Genomic DNA, 19,601 nt, shown 5'->3' on the forward strand with positions numbered 1-19,601 from the left:
ATAAATTTGATAGGCCTGGGGACTTGGGGATATATTTTATTCCAACATTTCACCAAGAAAGTCCCAAAAGTACTGGAGATTCCCAGTGTCAGGGATCAGAAGCTGTAGTGTGTATCCGTGTCTGTGTTTGTATGTAAGGTATCCAGTGTCAGGGATCAGAAGCTGTAGTGTGTATCCGTGTCTGTGTTTGTGTGTAAGGTATCCAGTGTCAGGGATCAGAAGCTGTAGTGTGTATCCGTGTCTGTGTTTGTATGTAAGGTATCCAGTGTCAGGGATCAGAAGCTGTAGTGTGTATCCGTGTCTGTGTTTGTATGTAAGTGTGTAATACAATGTCCTCGCACGTCCCAGGAGACTTGCGTCTGAGCTCTGATGCCTGGATCCAACAGCCTCCAATCTATCACGGCCAAGTTTGGCTTGAAGTGGAGATTAGAACTCAAGAATAGACCAGTGAGGAAAATTACTAGAAGCCCCCGGAGACTTAGTGAATGAGCTTCTGTGTCGCTGCGAGCTGAGTCCATGATGGAGAGGCACAAGGGCGGTCTGCCCTGCTGCACACCAGTTTTGCCTCCTGATTACTCCCAGAATTGGTCAGATTTCACTGATGAATTGTGTCAATACATTCTGAGATTACATCAGAGAGTTTGTACTCGATGACGATGTAGTCTGGCCTATTGATAAAACACCTCCCCTGGGCCTTCAGCAATCAAATATGTTGTAAGTGCTTTGTTAATTTCACTGAAGACATAGTGACATAAAAATTATCACAGCTTTTGTGTGGAGAGTTTTGGACGTGAGAGAAGTTGAGGTATTCTGAGGTATTCATCCATTCCATTGTGGACAGTCCGAGCAGACGTTTATTCTCTAAAACATCAAACTGACCCTACCATGATTGAAATCAGCAGTGATATTTTGCTTGTGGTATTGCCCTATTATCCCCGCCACACGTTTTGCTGTTTCAATGTAGAAACTTACACACGTTATCAAGTGATGTACAGAAAGGGGAAATGGGAAGGCTATGTACATGTGGATAATTGATGTTTTTACTTCTGTGATGCTGTGACCCACGAGTCATTCATCAGTATTCTGGAAGTTGAAACTTTAAAAAAAAATAATTTCCAACCACCTACATTGAATTTATGGCCACCACTTTCGAAAACCAACTAAAAGTGAGCTGAAATGGCGTTAACATTGCGTCCAAGATTTTAGCGATGCATGTGTTTGTGTGTGACTGCTTGTACTAGTCCGGACTGATGCCGATTTATAATGCTAGCCCACTGAGATACCATGCCGCAGTTTAACATGAATACCCCACTCAGACACAGTATACTGACTCTGAGCTGACCAGTTCTTGTTTTAGCCCCCTAATGCCGAGCACCAGGCAGGGTAACAACAAAAAACACCTTTTAACATCTTTTGGTATGACGCAGCCGGGGATTGAACGGACGCTCTACCACTAGACCTCGGAGGCAGGCGAAAACAAGCTAAAAAATAAAAGGCCTTATGATATGCCTTATGTTCATGTTTACTCAGTGTTTTAACAAATGAGCAGTTTGTTTTCTCTGTGAGACATTCATCCACTGCTTTTATTCAGATCAAGGATGTACAGATTATTCAAACTGATTCTCTCTTGGGAAATATTAGGTTGAATGTCTACTGATTCAGTCAATGTAAGTACGCTGGTTGGGAATATGGTCCGCGTAGGGGCAGTCGGGTAGCCTAGTGGTTAAAGTGTTCGCTCATCACGCCGAAGACCCAGGTTCGCTTCCCGACATGGGTACAATGTGTGAAGCCCATTTCTGGTGTCCCCCGCCATGATATTGCTGGAATATTGCTAAAAGCAACGTAAAACCTCACTCACTCACTCACTCACTCACTCACTCACTCACTCACTCTGTTCCGCGTTACTTCAGGCTTTATTTAAGGCATCACAAGTACAGAGCTGCATCATTAGGTGCCAGAATCTGCCTGTAATGGATTCAAAGGGGTCCTGATTCTGTTTGTTTGTTTGTTGTTTAACGCCGCAGTCAGCAAAATTCCATCTATATGACGGCGGAGGTCCTGATTCAGATAGTGTTCAGTCAATAGGCAGTAAGATTCAGTTCTTTTAGTCAGTAAGCAGTAATATCTTAAATCAGTGCAAACTGGTTCTTAATTCTCATTTGGTCGGTAAATGGTAGCTTCAGCAACATTTTTTCTTTCGTCTTTTTTCTTGTTTATATTTCAAGCAATTTGTGTTTTGCTAAACCGCTTTTCTCCGACCACTGTCTCAAATGTTCTCAATAACAATGCAGTGTCAAAAATTGACTGGGACCAAGATTCAGTTGTTCTTCTTTGTATGTCGTTCTAAAATAGACAGTAAGTGCTGTCAGGATCAAGCCCAAGTTATGATCCTTGATCCACGTGTACAATGTGCTGTGGACCTTTCTGCCACATTAAGCGGATCCGCTGTGATATAACTGAAATACTTTTCAAAGGGGCATTAACCCCCACCTCCCTCATCTAATCTTTCTTTAGTTAAGGACGCCAAACACAAGAATCACTGGCAAGGGTGTTTTGTTTCAACCTAGTATGTATACTTGATCGATAGTATGACATGCTAAATTTAAAAATCTATCCACAATTTAAGTGAAAAATTAGTAGAACAATGTTTTTTGCACCCATTAAATCTGTTATTATTCATCTGATTTGATTGTCTTACCTGCTAGCCAGTTGGTGGTAACATCAACTTCAGCCTTCAATTAAGGATTCATACTTCATTTAACTGAAAAAAATCCACAGTCAATCCTTATAATTAAATTAGACAATGAAAACATGTGTTATCTACAATAGTTTGACCCAAAACAGTTGTATATATATCAAAGCAGACAAAAATGACAAGATTGTAGGAATACATACTGTGGCGTGACATGAATCAGGTGATTGTTTAATTTATGCACATATCTTGACACAAAGTCAGTAGCCAATCAACGGAGAGTAGGATCAAAACAAAGTTCATAGGTCCTGTCAATCAAGGCAAGAGGCGAGAAGAACTGTTACAGTCAGACTGTAACGAACCGGAACAGGCCGCTGTTTCAAATGACATGGTCAGTTTCCTGCCAGATTCAAACATTAATGAGTTCCTTGAGAACTGGAAGACACAGTTAAAAATGTCAGGGTTAGAAATGAAACCGAAGACATAAAATTTGTGGAACCCAGGCGAGCTAAAAAAGAAATTCCTTCGACTGTAATACAATGTATTAGGATTCCCCGACTTTCCGATGTAATAAAGTAATAAAAGTGGCGTACATTTTCATATTATTGGGAAATAAATTCAATAACATCTTCAGCTAATTAGAAGGCGGGAATTACAATGAACACAACAAAAATTAAATTATATGAGTATGGCCACATTCTCATGGCTATTGTTAAAACAATGGGTTGGTTAAATTTTGGTTTTATTTAAAATTTCGAATTTATATTTCCGATCCACTTCCTAATTTACAATTGCACAAAATGCCCCTCCAAATCATCTAGACCTGGCACATCTTGTCCTGATTTAATAATCACAAACAGCAATGCTTGTCATCAGGATGGGTTGTATCAAAAAGTGCTGAATGTAATAAAATCGGAAACAGAATTTATCATACAATATATTTTTAAAGTTTAGGATCAGGTTGACTTTTAGGGCCGATCAGTGATGTAAAACAAGGATGTCCTCGTGTCTGTTTTTTATAACCACATCATAACATTTGTGTCTGTAGCTATTGTTACAACAGAAATGCCAAGGGCTCTGTTGTGTTTGTGTAGCCTTGTCAGTCCACGTGTCCACGGAAGATGAAAGGTACGTCAAGGAGGCTGATTTCACCGTGTATGTTCTGCTCACAATGCTGTCGTGGCAGTACCTTTGATCCTATAGTGATCTGGCTCTGGCAATTCCTGCCCATACCTTCCAGCTTGATGAAACCTGCTGTGATGTGTCTGTCAGTGGCGGCACAGGTACACCCGGTAGGGATTCTGGGGCAGCTCAGATCCCCACTATCACAGTGTGGGGATTGCAGGTTAGAATTGGTTCCGAGGATTACCTCTGCTAGTTGTAAGAGCTGACTGTTATTGGATCTCTGCCTGTCACTGTACCTTGATGGTGTGGATCGGCTATTCCTGTGTAACAAGGGTGGTCATTAACTGTTTGGTTGAATTACTAGACAAAGCAGTGTGTTATCAACTCGAATCAAACTTGGTCGATCTACTAATTGTCTCTCAGTCCCTCTTCAGCCAAGATTCCTCAGGACCTCATACTCTCTTGAGACCCGTGAAGATACGGGGTAGAATAGGTCTTCAGCAACCCACCCTTGCCGTAAGAAGCGACTAATGGGATCAGGTGGTCAGGCTTGCTGACTTGGTTCATGCATGTCATCATATCCCAATTGTGTGGATTCATGCTCATGATGTCAATCACTGGATTGTCTGGTCCAGACTCGATTATTTACAGACCGCCGTCATATAGCTGGAACATTGCTGAGCGCGGCGTTAAACAACAAACAAACAAACATACTCTGTTGAATTATCCATACTTGGAAGCATGACGAAGATTCTATCAGACACAGCAGAGATACCAACCTGAAAAATTGTTGAATGTGGCAACTGGCAAGATAAAAGGTGACTGATATTTTTATGAAAGAATATGCTGATGATGATTACTTTTCTAGTTTTGAAATTTCTAATTTTAGACCCAAAGTCTCCCATATATTCCAAAATGATTCAAATTGGGGTTGTCATTTCAGTATGAAGACAAATCAGTCAAACAGAGTTAAAGAGGTTCACTGTATTGAAAAAAATGTCAATGAGATTGTTAGGGTTGGAACTTGAGTTGGGTCGGGAATCGAAGCTGCATCATGTCTCATGCTTAATCAAGAGTTGGATTCAGAATTTTGGAATAGGGATAGGGGGTTCATAAATTGATGTGGCCGAGGAAGCAGTTAATTTGTAGGGTGTCTGAAAAAAAAGGGTGTGTCCTCCTCCCCCATACCCCCTCTGGATTGGCCAGTGTAGTCATTTTCTATACCAATTTGAATCCATGCCAGCAAAACTCCCTCCTTGTCAACAGTTGCTGCTGGAAACTGTTGATTTATTTTGTCACCTTACCTCCTGACATCCATTGCACATACCTGTCCCTGTGTGAACTATCTGGCTAATATCACACCTGTCCACAACAGCAATTAGGGATTAATAAACAGGGTGACGCACCAATGGGACTTGTTTCCATGACAACCAGGCGTAAACATCAAGGATCTCAGTGACAGCTGATTTTCTATGAAAGTTTATGTGAGAAAATGGAGTAACTGGTCCCAAGCTGACCCTGACGAACTACATGTTTAATGTAATAATAGATCTGCATTATTACCGATGGGAATAGGGAATGCTTGTTAGATAACCTTATCAGAGAATGACATCTGTGCATTATACAGTGGAATGGGAGATTTGCGGTCTAAGCTTACATTATACAGTGAAACCTGGTTCTGGACAGAATTGTGAAACCTTATTCTGGACAGAACTGTGAAACCTTATTCGGGACAGAATTGTGAAACCTTATTCTGAACAGAACTGTGAAACCTTATTCTGGACAGAACTGTGGAACCTTATTCTGGACATGACTGTTTCTTGCATAATCAGTTAGATTAACTAATTTCAGCATAACTAAATCATTGGTATGTTGTAATATCCTTTCAATTGTATATAACACACTGAACAAAGAAAATGAGGGAACATGAATATTTTTAGAGATATTTTATGAAATTGTATGATCAGTTTTCACTACACAAAATATCCCCATAAAATATTCATGATCCTTTTTGTTCTGTTTTGTATAGTTGTTTCTGAAAATAATCATCAGGAACGCTTTCTGGATCTTGATAAGCTAGGTGTCACTGTATGAAAATATACACTGTGGTCTCACTCAAAGACACATTATGTTTGACCAGCTGCCTGCAGTATCAGTTGCTGTTCATCGCTACCTACAAGGAAGGCCATGCAGCTTCATGCTTCTGTTGACAGACTTCCTTTGGTCTAGTGGATAGAGCGTTTGCCTGGGGAGATCAGGGGTTTGCTCCCTGGATGCCTCTTACCAAATGATGTTAACAGATGAAACTAATGTTACCTTCGGCATAAAGGGGATAAAACACTCTCTCGCACTCATGCACACACACATGCGCGAAAGCTTTGTGAGGCCCTTGCCCTTACAGAGTATTAACTTAACATTTTAATAATAAGATTAAAATATTGTTCCTTTTTGAACTTGATCCATCAAAAGCAACCGTTATCTCAGTATTTCCTATTTTTGGGAACAACTGCATTGTCTATCAATATTTCTGGTATAGCTATGTTGTGCATTATTGATCAGATATATATATACAGTCATTTATTAGAGCAAGTGTCATTAGTATTGGCATATCGACTGTCAGAATCCCTGGAATGTCCACTTGGTCTGAAGATGATGGTTAGCATAACGAGCAAAGGAACTAATGATATAGCCTAATGGCCAGAAGATCTGTTATTATCTTTGACCCATGTCACTAGGAGTTGGCTTGGAATTTCACTGATTATGATCCTTGGTTTGTCTGTACCATTCTCGTGGGTTTTGACTTCATGCTTGATGTTTTCAACCTGTGTTTCCTCCACATTCAGCTGGCAGGCTTCCTCATTCATTTAGGAGATAAACATACTGTGTTTTCAATGTAGAGCTAGGTTACCTGTAGATTTAACCCTGCTAAATTGAATTTGGAACCGAACGCGCAGCGTGAGGTTTCAAATGTTAAATTTAGCGCGGTTAAATCTACAGGTAACCTAGCTCTACATTGAAAACACAGTATGTTTATCTCCATTCTACCATGACTAAATAAAATGCAACTCTTTGGTGTTAGCAAATATACTGAGTTAAGCGGCATGGGTTGAGTTCAGTGTTTTGAGTGGGTTATCGATCTGAATTACGGAATCACCAAACAAAATATGGTGCTGTATATACTCAAGCGGTTTGTTTACACCGTAATACTTCACTCGAACATATGACAGGCATTGAAAGCATATAAGCACGGCAACTTGGTAAGCTAACATGAGGTTGGCACCCCTAAAGAAAACAAAGCAAGCTTTGCAAGGCTTTCGCTTTCGCACGTCACCATTATGATGTCATAATCGCTCATTGTGATGCAAAAGATATGACATCACAGTCGTATATAGAAAAGCGCCAAAATTTCAAGCTCTCTGTTGTCTCCAAAACGTAAATACCTTCCCTTTGTTGATTTCTGTCGTGTTTTTCTGCACGAAATGTATTGCCACACATCCTTTGAATATTGTAGTAACCGCATCTGTGCATTTTGTAACCTGTAATTGTAGATATAATTATTTAAATATGCCTACCGACAATGACTGAAAATAGTACTATTCTATGAATATTAGCTTAGGCGGTGATGCGGCCGTCAAATCAGCTGTTTCAATCAGTGGGGGTTTATTGTGATTAAATAGCCTCTGATTGACCAATCAGAATCGAGTAAATTCCAAATTCATGGTAGAATTACCTTTATCTGTTCCCCACCATTAAACCAGAGGTCACAGGTGGCCCAGTTGTCTGAGGTACTGCAATGAGCTGTGCAGAGTTAAGTCCCTTAGACATGCTAGGATCCAATTATTGCAAGTGAATCCATGATTTGCTCTGATTTTTGTCTTTATTTTTCAGCAACATGTTTTTGGCTCCTGGTTTACATGAAAGATCTGCATCACTTTTCTCCTTCAAAATTGACACATTGCGATATTACTGAAATATTGTTCAAAGCTCACTCACTCACTCACTCACTCCATGTCCGAGCAGATAGTATAAGGAAGCAAATACAGAATTGTAATAGAAATATGTTTGTTTCAGGTGCATAAATGGGTGAATGCAGAGTCCATGTTGGAGAAGTGTTTTGTGGGACGCGTCAAAGTGGAACTACCCACATCAAGGCGAGGTGAGTGGGCATCAACTGTAACTTGAAACAACATCTGTGTGGATGGTCTTGTCAATTCTGTACCATATCCATTCTGGTAAGGTTGTGATGATGTACAGTCAAATACTCTGACCTTAGATATGCATTCAATATGTTTGTAAGTGAGTATGATCGTATGATGCTTGAAAAGATATTTCACCTATGAAATTATGACAGATTTGCTCAATTCTGGGGTCCGTTCCACAAAGGGATCTTAGTGCTTCGACTGTAAGCCAGTGCTTTTTATACAATTGATGGCTTTACGTTTTCTTGTAGGCCATTGAACCTGGGTGTTTGGGTCACATTGTGTAAGCAACCTCCATAATCCTGTCACTGAAGTGTGGACGATGTAAAATCTTCAGTGTACCATGTGAAGATGTGTAGGTGACCACGTTTTAGCATGGTTTAGCATGGTTTAGCATGGTATACCATCGTTATACCATAGTATTCCATGGTAAACCGTGGTGACAATGGTACACTTTTAGCTGGGTTAAGCAAACATCATAACTCCATCACTGTAGAGTGGACAGGAGAAGTGGAGGAGGCGCCAGTAATCCGGGCTTGTCATTAGAGCTGCACTGTATTGCCGGTATACCACAATTTGAAATGCTAATGAATGCGTATCACAATGCAATTGGTAGATATTGGTATATTGCGTTTTTCAAAATCATGCAGAATTTTATCATGTTGGTAAAGGTTACATGAGTGACAAGTCGAAATGAAATAATGAAATTGAGAAATTACCAACTGAATCCTGTGATTGAAGAAGCGAAACTATTCATGACCAGCTTCCTGTACATGATGTGTCTATTACGAAGGCATTGTTACCATAGCAACATCAAACAAAATGGCAAATGACTACAAACTTTTCAAAAATGTGCAGAAGTACGATGTATGGGTCCATTCCAGACCAAATGATTTGAGTTATTTTAATTCAGGTTTCTAACAAATTACAGATGAAAGAATGCTTGCAATATATTGTTTTACATGTCACATCACATGAATCATAATTACAATAAACTGCAATAAGAAAGTCAGGCCAATATCCATGACTATTTATCAAGGACCAATCACCACGCATCATGAGTAATGTTTCCCTTCTCTTGATTAACACGAGTCAATAACAGTTTAAAACTTTAAGGCTTGCCGAAGACTTATAAACGTTTATAGATGACTGTTGATGTATTTGCTGTTAAAAAACCCTGAGTGACACTCTATTCATCGTCCAAACTCATTCTTCTAACTTTTTCAATTTGTAAACAATAGTAACCTGTGCCTTAAGTGTTAAAGTACAGGTAACGAGCTTCAGTTTCAGGGAGACTAATGATGTCATTTCAGTTATGTCAAAAGGTCTACAAAGCATTGTGATGCAATTTCATTGTATTTATTTAGAAATGATAAGGTAAAGTAATCAAAAGAGTTTGTTGAAAGCTCAAGAAGAGGTGAAGTAAACTAGGTCTTGGTTTCCCCCAGCATCCATCAATACTTGGCACAAATCGAAGTTGAAGTAGAAAATGATACGTCATAAGTAGATGTTTGAGATATCGGGTGTGTATTCCTATCTCAATAAAGATGGCAACTTGGATTGTAAATACATGTATTGTGTGGGTCATCAAGGAAGTGTTCCGTGTATTAATGAACAGTTAAGTACATCCCATGCCAGAGACATTTTCTGTCTACGACCCCAAATGTGGATCTTGGCATCATTTTTAGTACATTTTAGTGTTATCATATGGAAATGCATTAGCTGAGCTCATTAGACCAAACAGAATTTTACTAGACTTAGGCTTCGGACTAGTGGCAGATGGAGAGATAGGTGACACAGTGATGTTCGCTATTCATGCCTAAGGTCTGGGTTTGATTCCCATACGAGGGCAATGTGAGAAGCCCATTTCCGGTGTTCCCCACTGTGATAAAAATGTCACTCACTCACTCACTCACTCACTCACTCACTCACTCACTCACTCACTCACTCACTCACTCACTCACTCACTCACTCACTCACTCACTCACTTGTACTAATTTCTTTCTTGCATTCAATAGTCTGTAGAAAATAATTCTAACAGATGCTGTGTAAAGTCTGTGTACAGACACAGTGTCAGAAGTTATCTTGGAGCCCTTGTTAATGGTTTTTGTTTTGAAAATGATGGATTTAGGGGTGTTAGGTTGTTTTTGAAAATCAATGTCTTGCATGGAATAAATAACATTATTCAGCTAAGTGACACTCACTCACTCACTCACTCACTCACTCACTCACTCACTCACTCACTCACTCACTTACTCACTCACTCACTCACACACTCGCTCGCCCATCCACTCACTCAGTAGGGTAGCCTAGTGGTTGAAGTGTACACTCATGACAACGAAGCCATTGGTTTGATTCCTGACTTGGCTACAATCGTCATGATGTTGCTGGAATATTGCGTGACATCAGACAATTATAACCCAACCTCATAAGGATATGTTTGTATTGGTTTGTTTTCTCCAGACATTCATCTTAATGCCACATTTATCCTTGAAGAATAAATAATCTTACAGCCTGTACCACAAACATAGCTGTACTTTCAGGTCGTATTCTCCTTGAAATACATGAGAGTGTAGTAAGGCTCTTCACTTTCTTGACATATGGCCAAGTTTGAGAGCTTGGTGCCATGGTGTTTACTCCTCCTTTCTGAGTGTTTGGAATGCATTGGGATTGAGATATTTATGTAATGACAAGATCACCTGTGATTGACAGGGGTTGGCTATTGCTCAGTCGGTTGTCTCAGGCTTGGGTCAGAAAGTAGGTCAGTCAGCCTTTACAAAATCAAAATGATAGCAAGCTAAATTGAATCATTGACGCAAGTAGTTGAGATCAGTCAGAGCCCATTCCTTCTATAAACCAATACAAGGAAAAATGTGACCAAGAACATGTTTGTAGCATTGGGACTCCTGTATTTTTCAGTGGGGGGTGTTTTTTTGTTACAGTTCAGTTCGTGCTAATAGAAGATGCTGAGGAAAGTTTAATGGGAGTAAATGTTGCTGAATTAACACTGCATTTGCAATCTGCAGCCCTTTATGACAGGTGAAGGGACCAGTTCAAGACTGATGTGGAAATATATACTTATTTTCTTGTGGTTTTATAAGGTTTGAAACATTAGACCTCCATCACCATAACACAGACAATCACTCACTCACTCACTCACTCACTCACTCACTCACTCACTCACTCACTCACTCACTCACTCACTCACTCACTCACTCACTCACGCACGCCTTTATGTTATTATATATATAGTTTGTTGTTGAGCGCCGCACTCAGCAATATCCCAGGTATATGACGGCGGCCTGTAAATAAATGGGTCTGGACTAGACAATCCAGTGACTGATACTGTGAACAACGATCCACGCCGTTCAAGTACCACCCAATCTATTTGGTTGCCTGTTTAGTCTTATGGCCAGTTGCTAGGGACCAATTGTAGCGCTGAAGTTCAATACATAGGGTTATTGTATCATATCTCGGTATACCAATTCTACTCATGCCGTTCATTTCCAGACTATAAATATGAAAATTAGAGACGTTTTTATGGGCCTGAATCGTAAATCCCCTGGAAAGTTAATTTTTCAGATACAAATCATGCATGTAAATTTCCCCCTTCCACCTGAAACTTAAGGAATTAGGATTTTTATTGGACGTCCAACTTTTGAATTGGTCCCTAGAGATCCTTGCTGCTTCAAAGTGTTGGCCGATCTGGAGCAGCATGCCGTTGTTCCCATCCTTGGGGATTATTGATGAAAATATTCCCTTGCACGATCCATTTAACACGTTCCATAACTGATACGCTTTTATTTTGAGACACTGCTTCCAATACACTGCTATTGAGAGCCATGTGGAATCAGGAAATTATCTGTCTTAGACAGTTGATTTTGGCAGACAGACCAATCTCTGGTATAAACTAGCTGGAGTATATCTCCCAGTGCTTCAGTATTGCAGCCATGGAGTTAGGTAGTCAGAATTATTGTTATCCCATTTGTTAGCAAATTGAAGAAAAACTTCATTTTGTTTTCTATCCTGAAGGAAGTGGCGCTGATTGTTTGGAATCAATGTTAACCCTGTGCGGTTGCTAGGGCAGAATAGCCCTCCTAGTCCATGCTTGTCAGGAGAGCCAAAAGGAAGATGTAAAAGGGGTTTGCAGCCTATGACTTCAGCCATTAGTCCAAAGCCTGAGCCCAGTAAACGTTCCATATAATAAGCTCAGAAATATTAGTAAATGTAACACTAAAATTGACTTAAAATGATGCATAGGGCCAAGTTCGGGCTCATGGCTACAAAGGTTTTGGTTGGGTTAAAATGTAGGATCTTGCTGGTTATCTAATGGCTTGGATCATTGCTTGTTCTATTATTTAGATCACTGGTTTGCCTGCTCCAGATTATTTACTGGTTGTTGTGATATGTTTCTGTCATATTCCTGGGGCTGTGGGGTAGCCTAGTGGTTAGGGTGTTCGACTCCCCACATGGGTACACATCTTCCCGAGGCAAGAGAGTTAACTCACTTTAAAAGTCCTGGTAGGTTTCCACCCTTGCCGAACTAGCCTGGTATTATGGAGTTACATTTTGGCTGGACTAACGAGTCTATGCATAGTCCAATCAAAATTGCGCAACGAAATCAAAATCCGTTTCATACACTGTTGTGCATATTTCGGTTGATTGCAGGATTTGCAAAGCATGTGCACTGCCAACACGTTGTCAAAAGATATTTACCATGTTTTTAATCAGTATGCTCACATGATTTGATGCACTTCGCTATGTAAGACCTGTTATATTACAATATAGATCTTTGATTATTGATCAGATCGTCTTGACTGGGCACAGCCAATTTGTTTAAAGCAAATGCAAGTGGTACGAGAGGTGGAATCTCATTGGTCCTTAGGAGAGGTTTAGAAGGGACATAACTTGTAATTACCACTGGTAGCATACGATCGAGCCCATGAATACCAGCCTAGTTTGGCAAGGGTGGAAACTGGACTTTTAAAGTCAGTTAACTCTCTTGCCTCAGGAAGATGATGGGTACAATGAGTTAAGCCCATTTTCCGGTGTTTCACGCCGTGATATTGCTGGAATATTGCAAAAAGCTGCGTAAAACCATACTCACTCACTCTCTCTATAATATTCCTGTCTTTGGAGTGAAACTGCAAACAAAAACTGAGAATAAAAGAAATTCCATCTGAGAAGCCAGAATTTTAACATGCGATTTGAAAGTGGGTTCTAATCAGGTAAAAATTTAATAGGTTTACTGAAATAAAAAGTCATTATTTGAATTGTGCTTTGTAATAATAAAATCATTATGAATAATTATTTAAAGTGTTTGTGTTAACTGGAAACGAAAAATTTAAATATTTTATGTTTTGAGAAATGGTTATATGAAATCAATTTCCTGATTTCATTTCAAATTGAAATTGACTTTTGTATTATTGCTAACCGAAAGTGCATGCTTGTATGTTTCAACTGTGATCGCCAAATTCACTTCAATAAACCATTATGGCCATGGAAAAGTTTCTCCGAAAAAGGTCTGCCAAAGGCCAACCTAGGAAATATTTAGTGCTAAGTGTCTAGCGGCATGTACGAGGACGGAGGAAAACATTTTTGCAAAGTGTGCAATATTGTTATCGATCATACTCGGAAGAGTACGATTAGTGATCATGTAACAAAATATTTTTAAAAAACAATTGTGAAAATGAAATAGTCGTTTTTTATGTGGTTTACTGTTGTGTCATTTCATTTGTGAAAACTTGGCTTAAAAGTTGACATAATGTTGTGCAGAATAATCTAAAATTAACAGCAGAATTTGCAATAATTGACAGAATTGCAGTGGAATACAACTAGGACTGAATTCACTCATGTCATGATCTCATATTTCATAATGCAGATTGACCCTTTTTATGATCCTTGGTTTGTGAGAATATGTACGTATGGGTTTCACCAGCGTGGTAAGTCCTCCACACACTCACCCTCTCTGTAACCACCTTCAGATTACAGGGGAGACTGGATGTGGCATGTCAAGGTGCCCCGACAGTGTGGAACGTTGCTCACAATATCAATCACTGGATTTGCTGCTGCACATAGAATTTTTCCAGTTACATGTGAACAATCAAGTCTGGAACAGACAATCCAGGGATTATTATTGTGATGTGATCAATCGTGAGAAGTTTACATGAACTATCACTCAGATTAGTTTGTGTTCAAAAGAAGATTCGTGAAATGTGAAATACCAAATACATAGCGAAGCGTTTCCAGCAGAGTTTGAAGTGTTGTAGACAGATAAGAGTTACGTCCCTTTGATATGGCATATCCGTTTGATATTTAGGTGGGAAAATGGCCACATTCATGCGCTTATGAGTGCAGTTGAGATTTTTAAATTTTATTTTTTTTACCACCGACATTGTAAGAACAAAAGAAAATATAGTAAAGCAACTAAAAAAGAATCGCCTTAGCAGCAATCCAGACTGTAGGACAATACGCAATCAACCAAGTCACCGAGTCTGACCACCCGATTCATTTGGTTGCCTCTTACAACCAGCACGGGCTGTTACCACGGGACCTAGTCACACCTGGAGTCCCATTGGCGGTCAATCAATGTGTAATTTGGAAAAAAACTCATAGAAAATTTACTGATTAACAATATTGTTTCATTATGTCCATCAATAGTGTGGCATGATGTATTGACATCAGATTGTGGACATTCAGATGAATCGATAGGGTAATGGTCATTGCACCCTTAATGCTGTCCACTGTAGTCAACACTACTCTCTCCTACAGACAGTTACGATAAGGAATTGTTCGTTCCCATTTTGAAAACATGATGGTAGATCCAAATGAACATGTTAAATGCCTTTTAGTATTGCATAATAACCAGTCCTTGTCAGTAGCCTCTGAAACACTGTTTGTTTACCGCCATTCATCAGCTTCCATCAATACCCTTTAATCATAGTAAAGGCACGAAAACCATAATAACTGGAGACAAGGCTATTATTTTATGCCCATGACCATATCTCCAAGCAACTAGCTATTATAACCCCGATTATTTATTGGCATGTTGAATATCTGAGTTGCTTAACCCTTGCAGGCTGTGGTCCCAGTTAACCCCTTCTGGGTGGAGAAGATGGGTCACCTTAGAAGTCTTTATATTCTGTAAACTCAAATCAATACTTTTCTCTTATGCAGCCTGTGTGCTTCCACAGAGGGGTTAATAGCAATCCGAAGTGTTTGCAAGGAGAAATTGCTGCCTCAGCAAACATTTTATGTGAATCTGTAGATTAAAATGAACTCTGTGGAGTGATCGCAACATAAAGGAAGAGACTGTGAAACTGTATGTGGCATTGACTGTGGAGATGTATCGGTCGCGGAGTGTTCTGCCTCCATATAGGGTGGCAAAGACAGAGGACGAGAGGAATGATTTAATTTAGAAAATGTTGGGAGAACATGTGAGATGTTGTTTAGTGTAATGGAGAAATGTGTCTGATTGCGATGATTTGAAATTGGCTTGATTCTAGCCTGTCAGTTGACATGTTAGCTGTGTCTTCTTCCAATGTCTGGCAGTGACACTGTAACTGGTGTTCTGGTATCATCTGTGTGACGGATTTGATGGATCCATGGGGATTCAGGGATCGAAGGTGTACCCAGTATCCATGCTTGACCTGACAGTCAGCTGTCTCATGGGGATTCAGGGATAGGAGAGGTCCCCAGTATCCATGCTTGACCTGACAGTCAGCTGTCTCATGGGGATTCAAGGATAGGAGAGGTCCCCAGTATCCATGCTTGACCTGACAGTCAGCTGTCTCATGGAGATTCAGGGATAGGAGAGGTCCCCAGTATCCATGCTTGACCTGACAGTCAGCTGTCTCATGGAGATTCAGGGATAGGAGAGATCCCCAGTATCCATGCTTGACCTGACAGTCAGCTGTCTCATGGGGATTCAGGGATAGGAGAGGTCCCCAGTATCCATGCTTGACCTGACAGTCAGCTGTCTCATGGAGATTCAGGGATAGGAGAGGTCCCCAGTATCCATGCTTGACCTGACAGTCAGCTGTCTCATGGAGATTCAGGGATAGAAGAGGCCCCAGTATCCATGCTTGACCTGTCAGATTAGACTCTCCTTGAGATTCAGGGATAGGAGAGGCCCCAGTGTACATGCTTGACCTGTCAGTCAGCTGTCTCATGGGGATTCAGGGATAGGAGAGGTCCCCAGTATCCATGCTTGACCTGACAGTCAGCTGTCTCATGGGGATTCAGGGATAGGAGAGGCCCCCAGTATCCATGCTTGACCTGACAGTCAGCTGTCTCATGGAGATTCAGGGATAGAAGAGGCCCCAGTATCCATGCTTGACCTGACAGTCAGCTGTCTCATGGGGATTCAGGGATAGAAGAGGCCCCAGTATCCATGCTTGACCTGACAGTCAGCTGTCTCATGGGGATTCAGGGATAGGAGAGGCCCCCAGTATCCATGCTTGACCTGACAGTCAGCTGTCTCATGGGGATTCAGGGATAGAAGAGGCCCCAGTATCCATGCTTGACCTGTCAGATTAGACTCTCCTTGAGATTCAGGGATAGGAGAGGCCCCAGTGTACATGCTTGACCTGTCAGATTAGACTCTCCTGGAGATTCAGGGATAGGAGAGGTCCCCAGTATCCATGCTTGACCTGACAGTCAGCTGTCTCATGGAGATTCATGGATAGGAGAGGTCCCCAGTGTCCATGCTTGACCTGACAGTCAGCTGTCTCATGGGGATTCAGGGATAGGAGAGGTCCCCAGTATCACTGCTTGACCTGACAGTCAGCTGTCTCATGGGGATTCAGGGATAAGAGAGGACCCCAGTATCCATGCTTGACCTGACAGTCAGCTGTCATTCATCAGCTTCCATCAATACCCTTTAATCATAGTAATGGCACGAAAACCATAATAACTGGAGACTGAGGATATTATTTAATGCCCATGACCATATCTCCAAGCAACTAGCTATTATAACCCTGACTATTTATTGGCATGTTGAATATCTGAATTGCTTAACCCTTGCAGGCTGTGGACCCAGTTAACCCTTCTGGGTGGAGAAGATGGGTCACCTTAGAAGTCTTTATATTCTGTAAACTCAAATCAATACTTTTCTCTTATGCAGCCTGTGTGCTTCCACAGAGGGGTTAATAGCAATCCGAAGTGTTCACAAGGAGAAATTGCTGCCTCAGCAAACATTTTATGTGAATCTGTAGATTAAAAAGAACTCTGTGGAGTGATTGCAGCATAAAGGAAGAGACTGAAACTGTATGTGGCATTGACTGTGGAAATGTATCGGTCGCGGAGTGTTCTGCCTCCATATAGGGTGGCAAAGACAGAGGACGAGAGGAATGATTTAATTTAGAAAATGTTGGGAGAACATGTGAGATGTTGTTTAGTGTAATGGAGAAATGTGTCTGATTGCGATGATTTGATATTGGCTTGATTCTAGCCTGTCAGTTGACATGTTAGCTGTGTCTTCTTCCAATGTCTGGCAGTGACACTGTAACTGGTGTTCTGGTATCATCTGTGTGACGGATTTGATGGATCCATGGGGATTCAGGGATAGAAGGTGTACCCAGTATCCATGCTTGACCTGACAGTCAGCTGTCTCATGGGGATTCAGGGATAGAAGGTGTACCCAGTATCCATGCTTGACCTGACAGTCAGCTGTCTCATGGAGATTCAGGGATAGGAGAGGTCCCCAGTATCCATGCTTGACCTGACAGTCAGCTGTCTCATGGGGATTCAGGGATAGGAGAGGTCCCCAGTATCCATGCTTGACCTGACAGTCAGCTGTCTCATGGGGATTCAGGGATAGGAGAGGCCCCCAGTATTCATGCTTGACCTGACAGTCAGCTGTCTCATGGAGATTCAGGGATAGGAGAGATCCCCAGTATTCATGCTTGACCTGACAGTCAGCTGTCTCATGGAGATTCAGGGATAGGAGAGGTCCCCAGTATCCATGCTTGACCTGACAGTCAGCTGTCTCATGGAGATTCATGGATAGGAGAGGTCCCCAGTGTCCATGCTTGACCTGACAGTCAGCTGTCTCATGGGGATTCAGGGATAGGAGAGGTCCCCAGTATCACTGCTTGACCTGACAGTCAGCTGTCTCATGGGGATTCAGGGATAAGAGAGGACCCCAGTATCCATGCTTGACCTGACAGTCAGCTGTCATTCATCAGCTTCAATCAATACCCTTTAATCATAGTAATGGCACGAAAACCATAATAACTGGAGACTGAGGATATTATTTAATGCCCATGACCATATCTCCAAGCAACTAGCTATTATAACCCTGACTATTTATTGGCATGTTGAATATCTGAATTGCTTAACCCTTGCAGGCTGTGGACCCAGTTAACCCCTTCTGGGTGGAGAAGATGGGTCACCTTAGAAGTCTTTATATTCTGTAAACTCAAATCAATATTTTTCTCTTATGCAGCCTGTGTGCTTCCACAGAGGGGTTAATAGCAATCCGAAGTGTTCACAAGGAGAAATTGCTGCCTCAGCAAACATTTTATGTGAATCTGTAGATTAAAAAGAACTCTGTGGAGTGATCGCAGCATAAAGGAAGAGACTGAAACTGTATGTGGCATTGACTGTGGAAATGTATCGGTCGCGGAGTGTTCTGCCTCCATATAGGGTGGCAAAGACAGAGGACGAGAGGAATGATTTAATTTAGAAAATGTTGGGAGAACATGTGAGATGTTGTTTAGTGTAATGGAGAAATGTGTCTGATTGCGATGATTTGAAATTGGCTTGATTCTAGCCTGTCAGTTGACATGTTAGCTGTGTCTTCTTCCAATGTCTGGCAGTGACACTGTAACTTGTGTTCTGGTATCATCTGTGTGACGGATTTGATGGATCCATGGGGATTCAGGGATAGAAGGTGTACCCAGTATCCATGCTTGACCTGACAGTCAGCTGTCTCATGGGGATTCAGGGATAGAAGGTGTACCCAGTATCCATGCTTGACCTGACAGTCAGCTGTCTCATGGAGATTCATGGATAGGAGAGGTCCCCAGTGTCCATGCTTGACCTGACAGTCAGCTGTCTCATGGGGATTCAGGGATAGGAGAGGTCCCCAGTATCACTGCTTGACCTGACAGTCAGCTGTCTCATGGGGATTCAGGGATAAGAGAGGACCCCAGTATCCATGCTTGACCTGACAGTCAGCTGTCATTCATCAGCTTCAATCAATACCCTTTAATCATAGTAATGGCACGAAAACCATAATAACTGGAGACTGAGGATATTATTTAATGCCCATGACCATATCTCCAAGCAACTAGCTATTATAACCCTGACTATTTATTGGCATGTTGAATATCTGAATTGCTTAACCCTTGCAGGCTGTGGACCCAGTTAACCCCTTCTGGGTGGAGAAGATGGGTCACCTTAGAAGTCTTTATATTCTGTAAACTCAAATCAATATTTTTCTCTTATGCAGCCTGTGTGCTTCCACAGAGGGGTTAATAGCAATCCGAAGTGTTCACAAGGAGAAATTGCTGCCTCAGCAAACATTTTATGTGAATCTGTAGATTAAAAAGAACTCTGTGGAGTGATCGCAGCATAAAGGA

At 41.2% G+C, this 19,601-nt stretch overlaps 1 protein-coding gene across 4 annotated transcripts in view; it reads left to right on the forward strand.

The window, feature by feature from the left end:
* Positions 1–19,601, forward strand: part of LOC124115239 (cytochrome b5 reductase 4-like) — a 120,974-nt gene that overhangs the window by 67,782 nt on the left and 33,591 nt on the right. For all 4 annotated transcript variants that reach the window (XR_007222869.1, XR_007222870.1, XM_048402452.1 and 1 more), the window contains exon 4: positions 7,889–7,973. Coding sequence is in view for 2 of the 4 variants with exons in the window: in XM_048402452.1 (XP_048258409.1) it covers positions 7,889–7,973 (85 nt within the window). In the remaining 2 variants the exon portion in view is untranslated. The remainder of the gene's footprint in view (positions 1–7,888; positions 7,974–19,601) is intronic.

The sequence above is a fragment of the Haliotis rufescens genome, unplaced genomic scaffold (genome assembly GCF_023055435.1).
Source record: "Haliotis rufescens isolate VD_foot unplaced genomic scaffold, xgHalRufe1.0.p SCAF_26, whole genome shotgun sequence".
In the NCBI taxonomy this organism is placed as follows: Eukaryota; Metazoa; Mollusca; class Gastropoda; order Lepetellida; family Haliotidae; genus Haliotis; species Haliotis rufescens.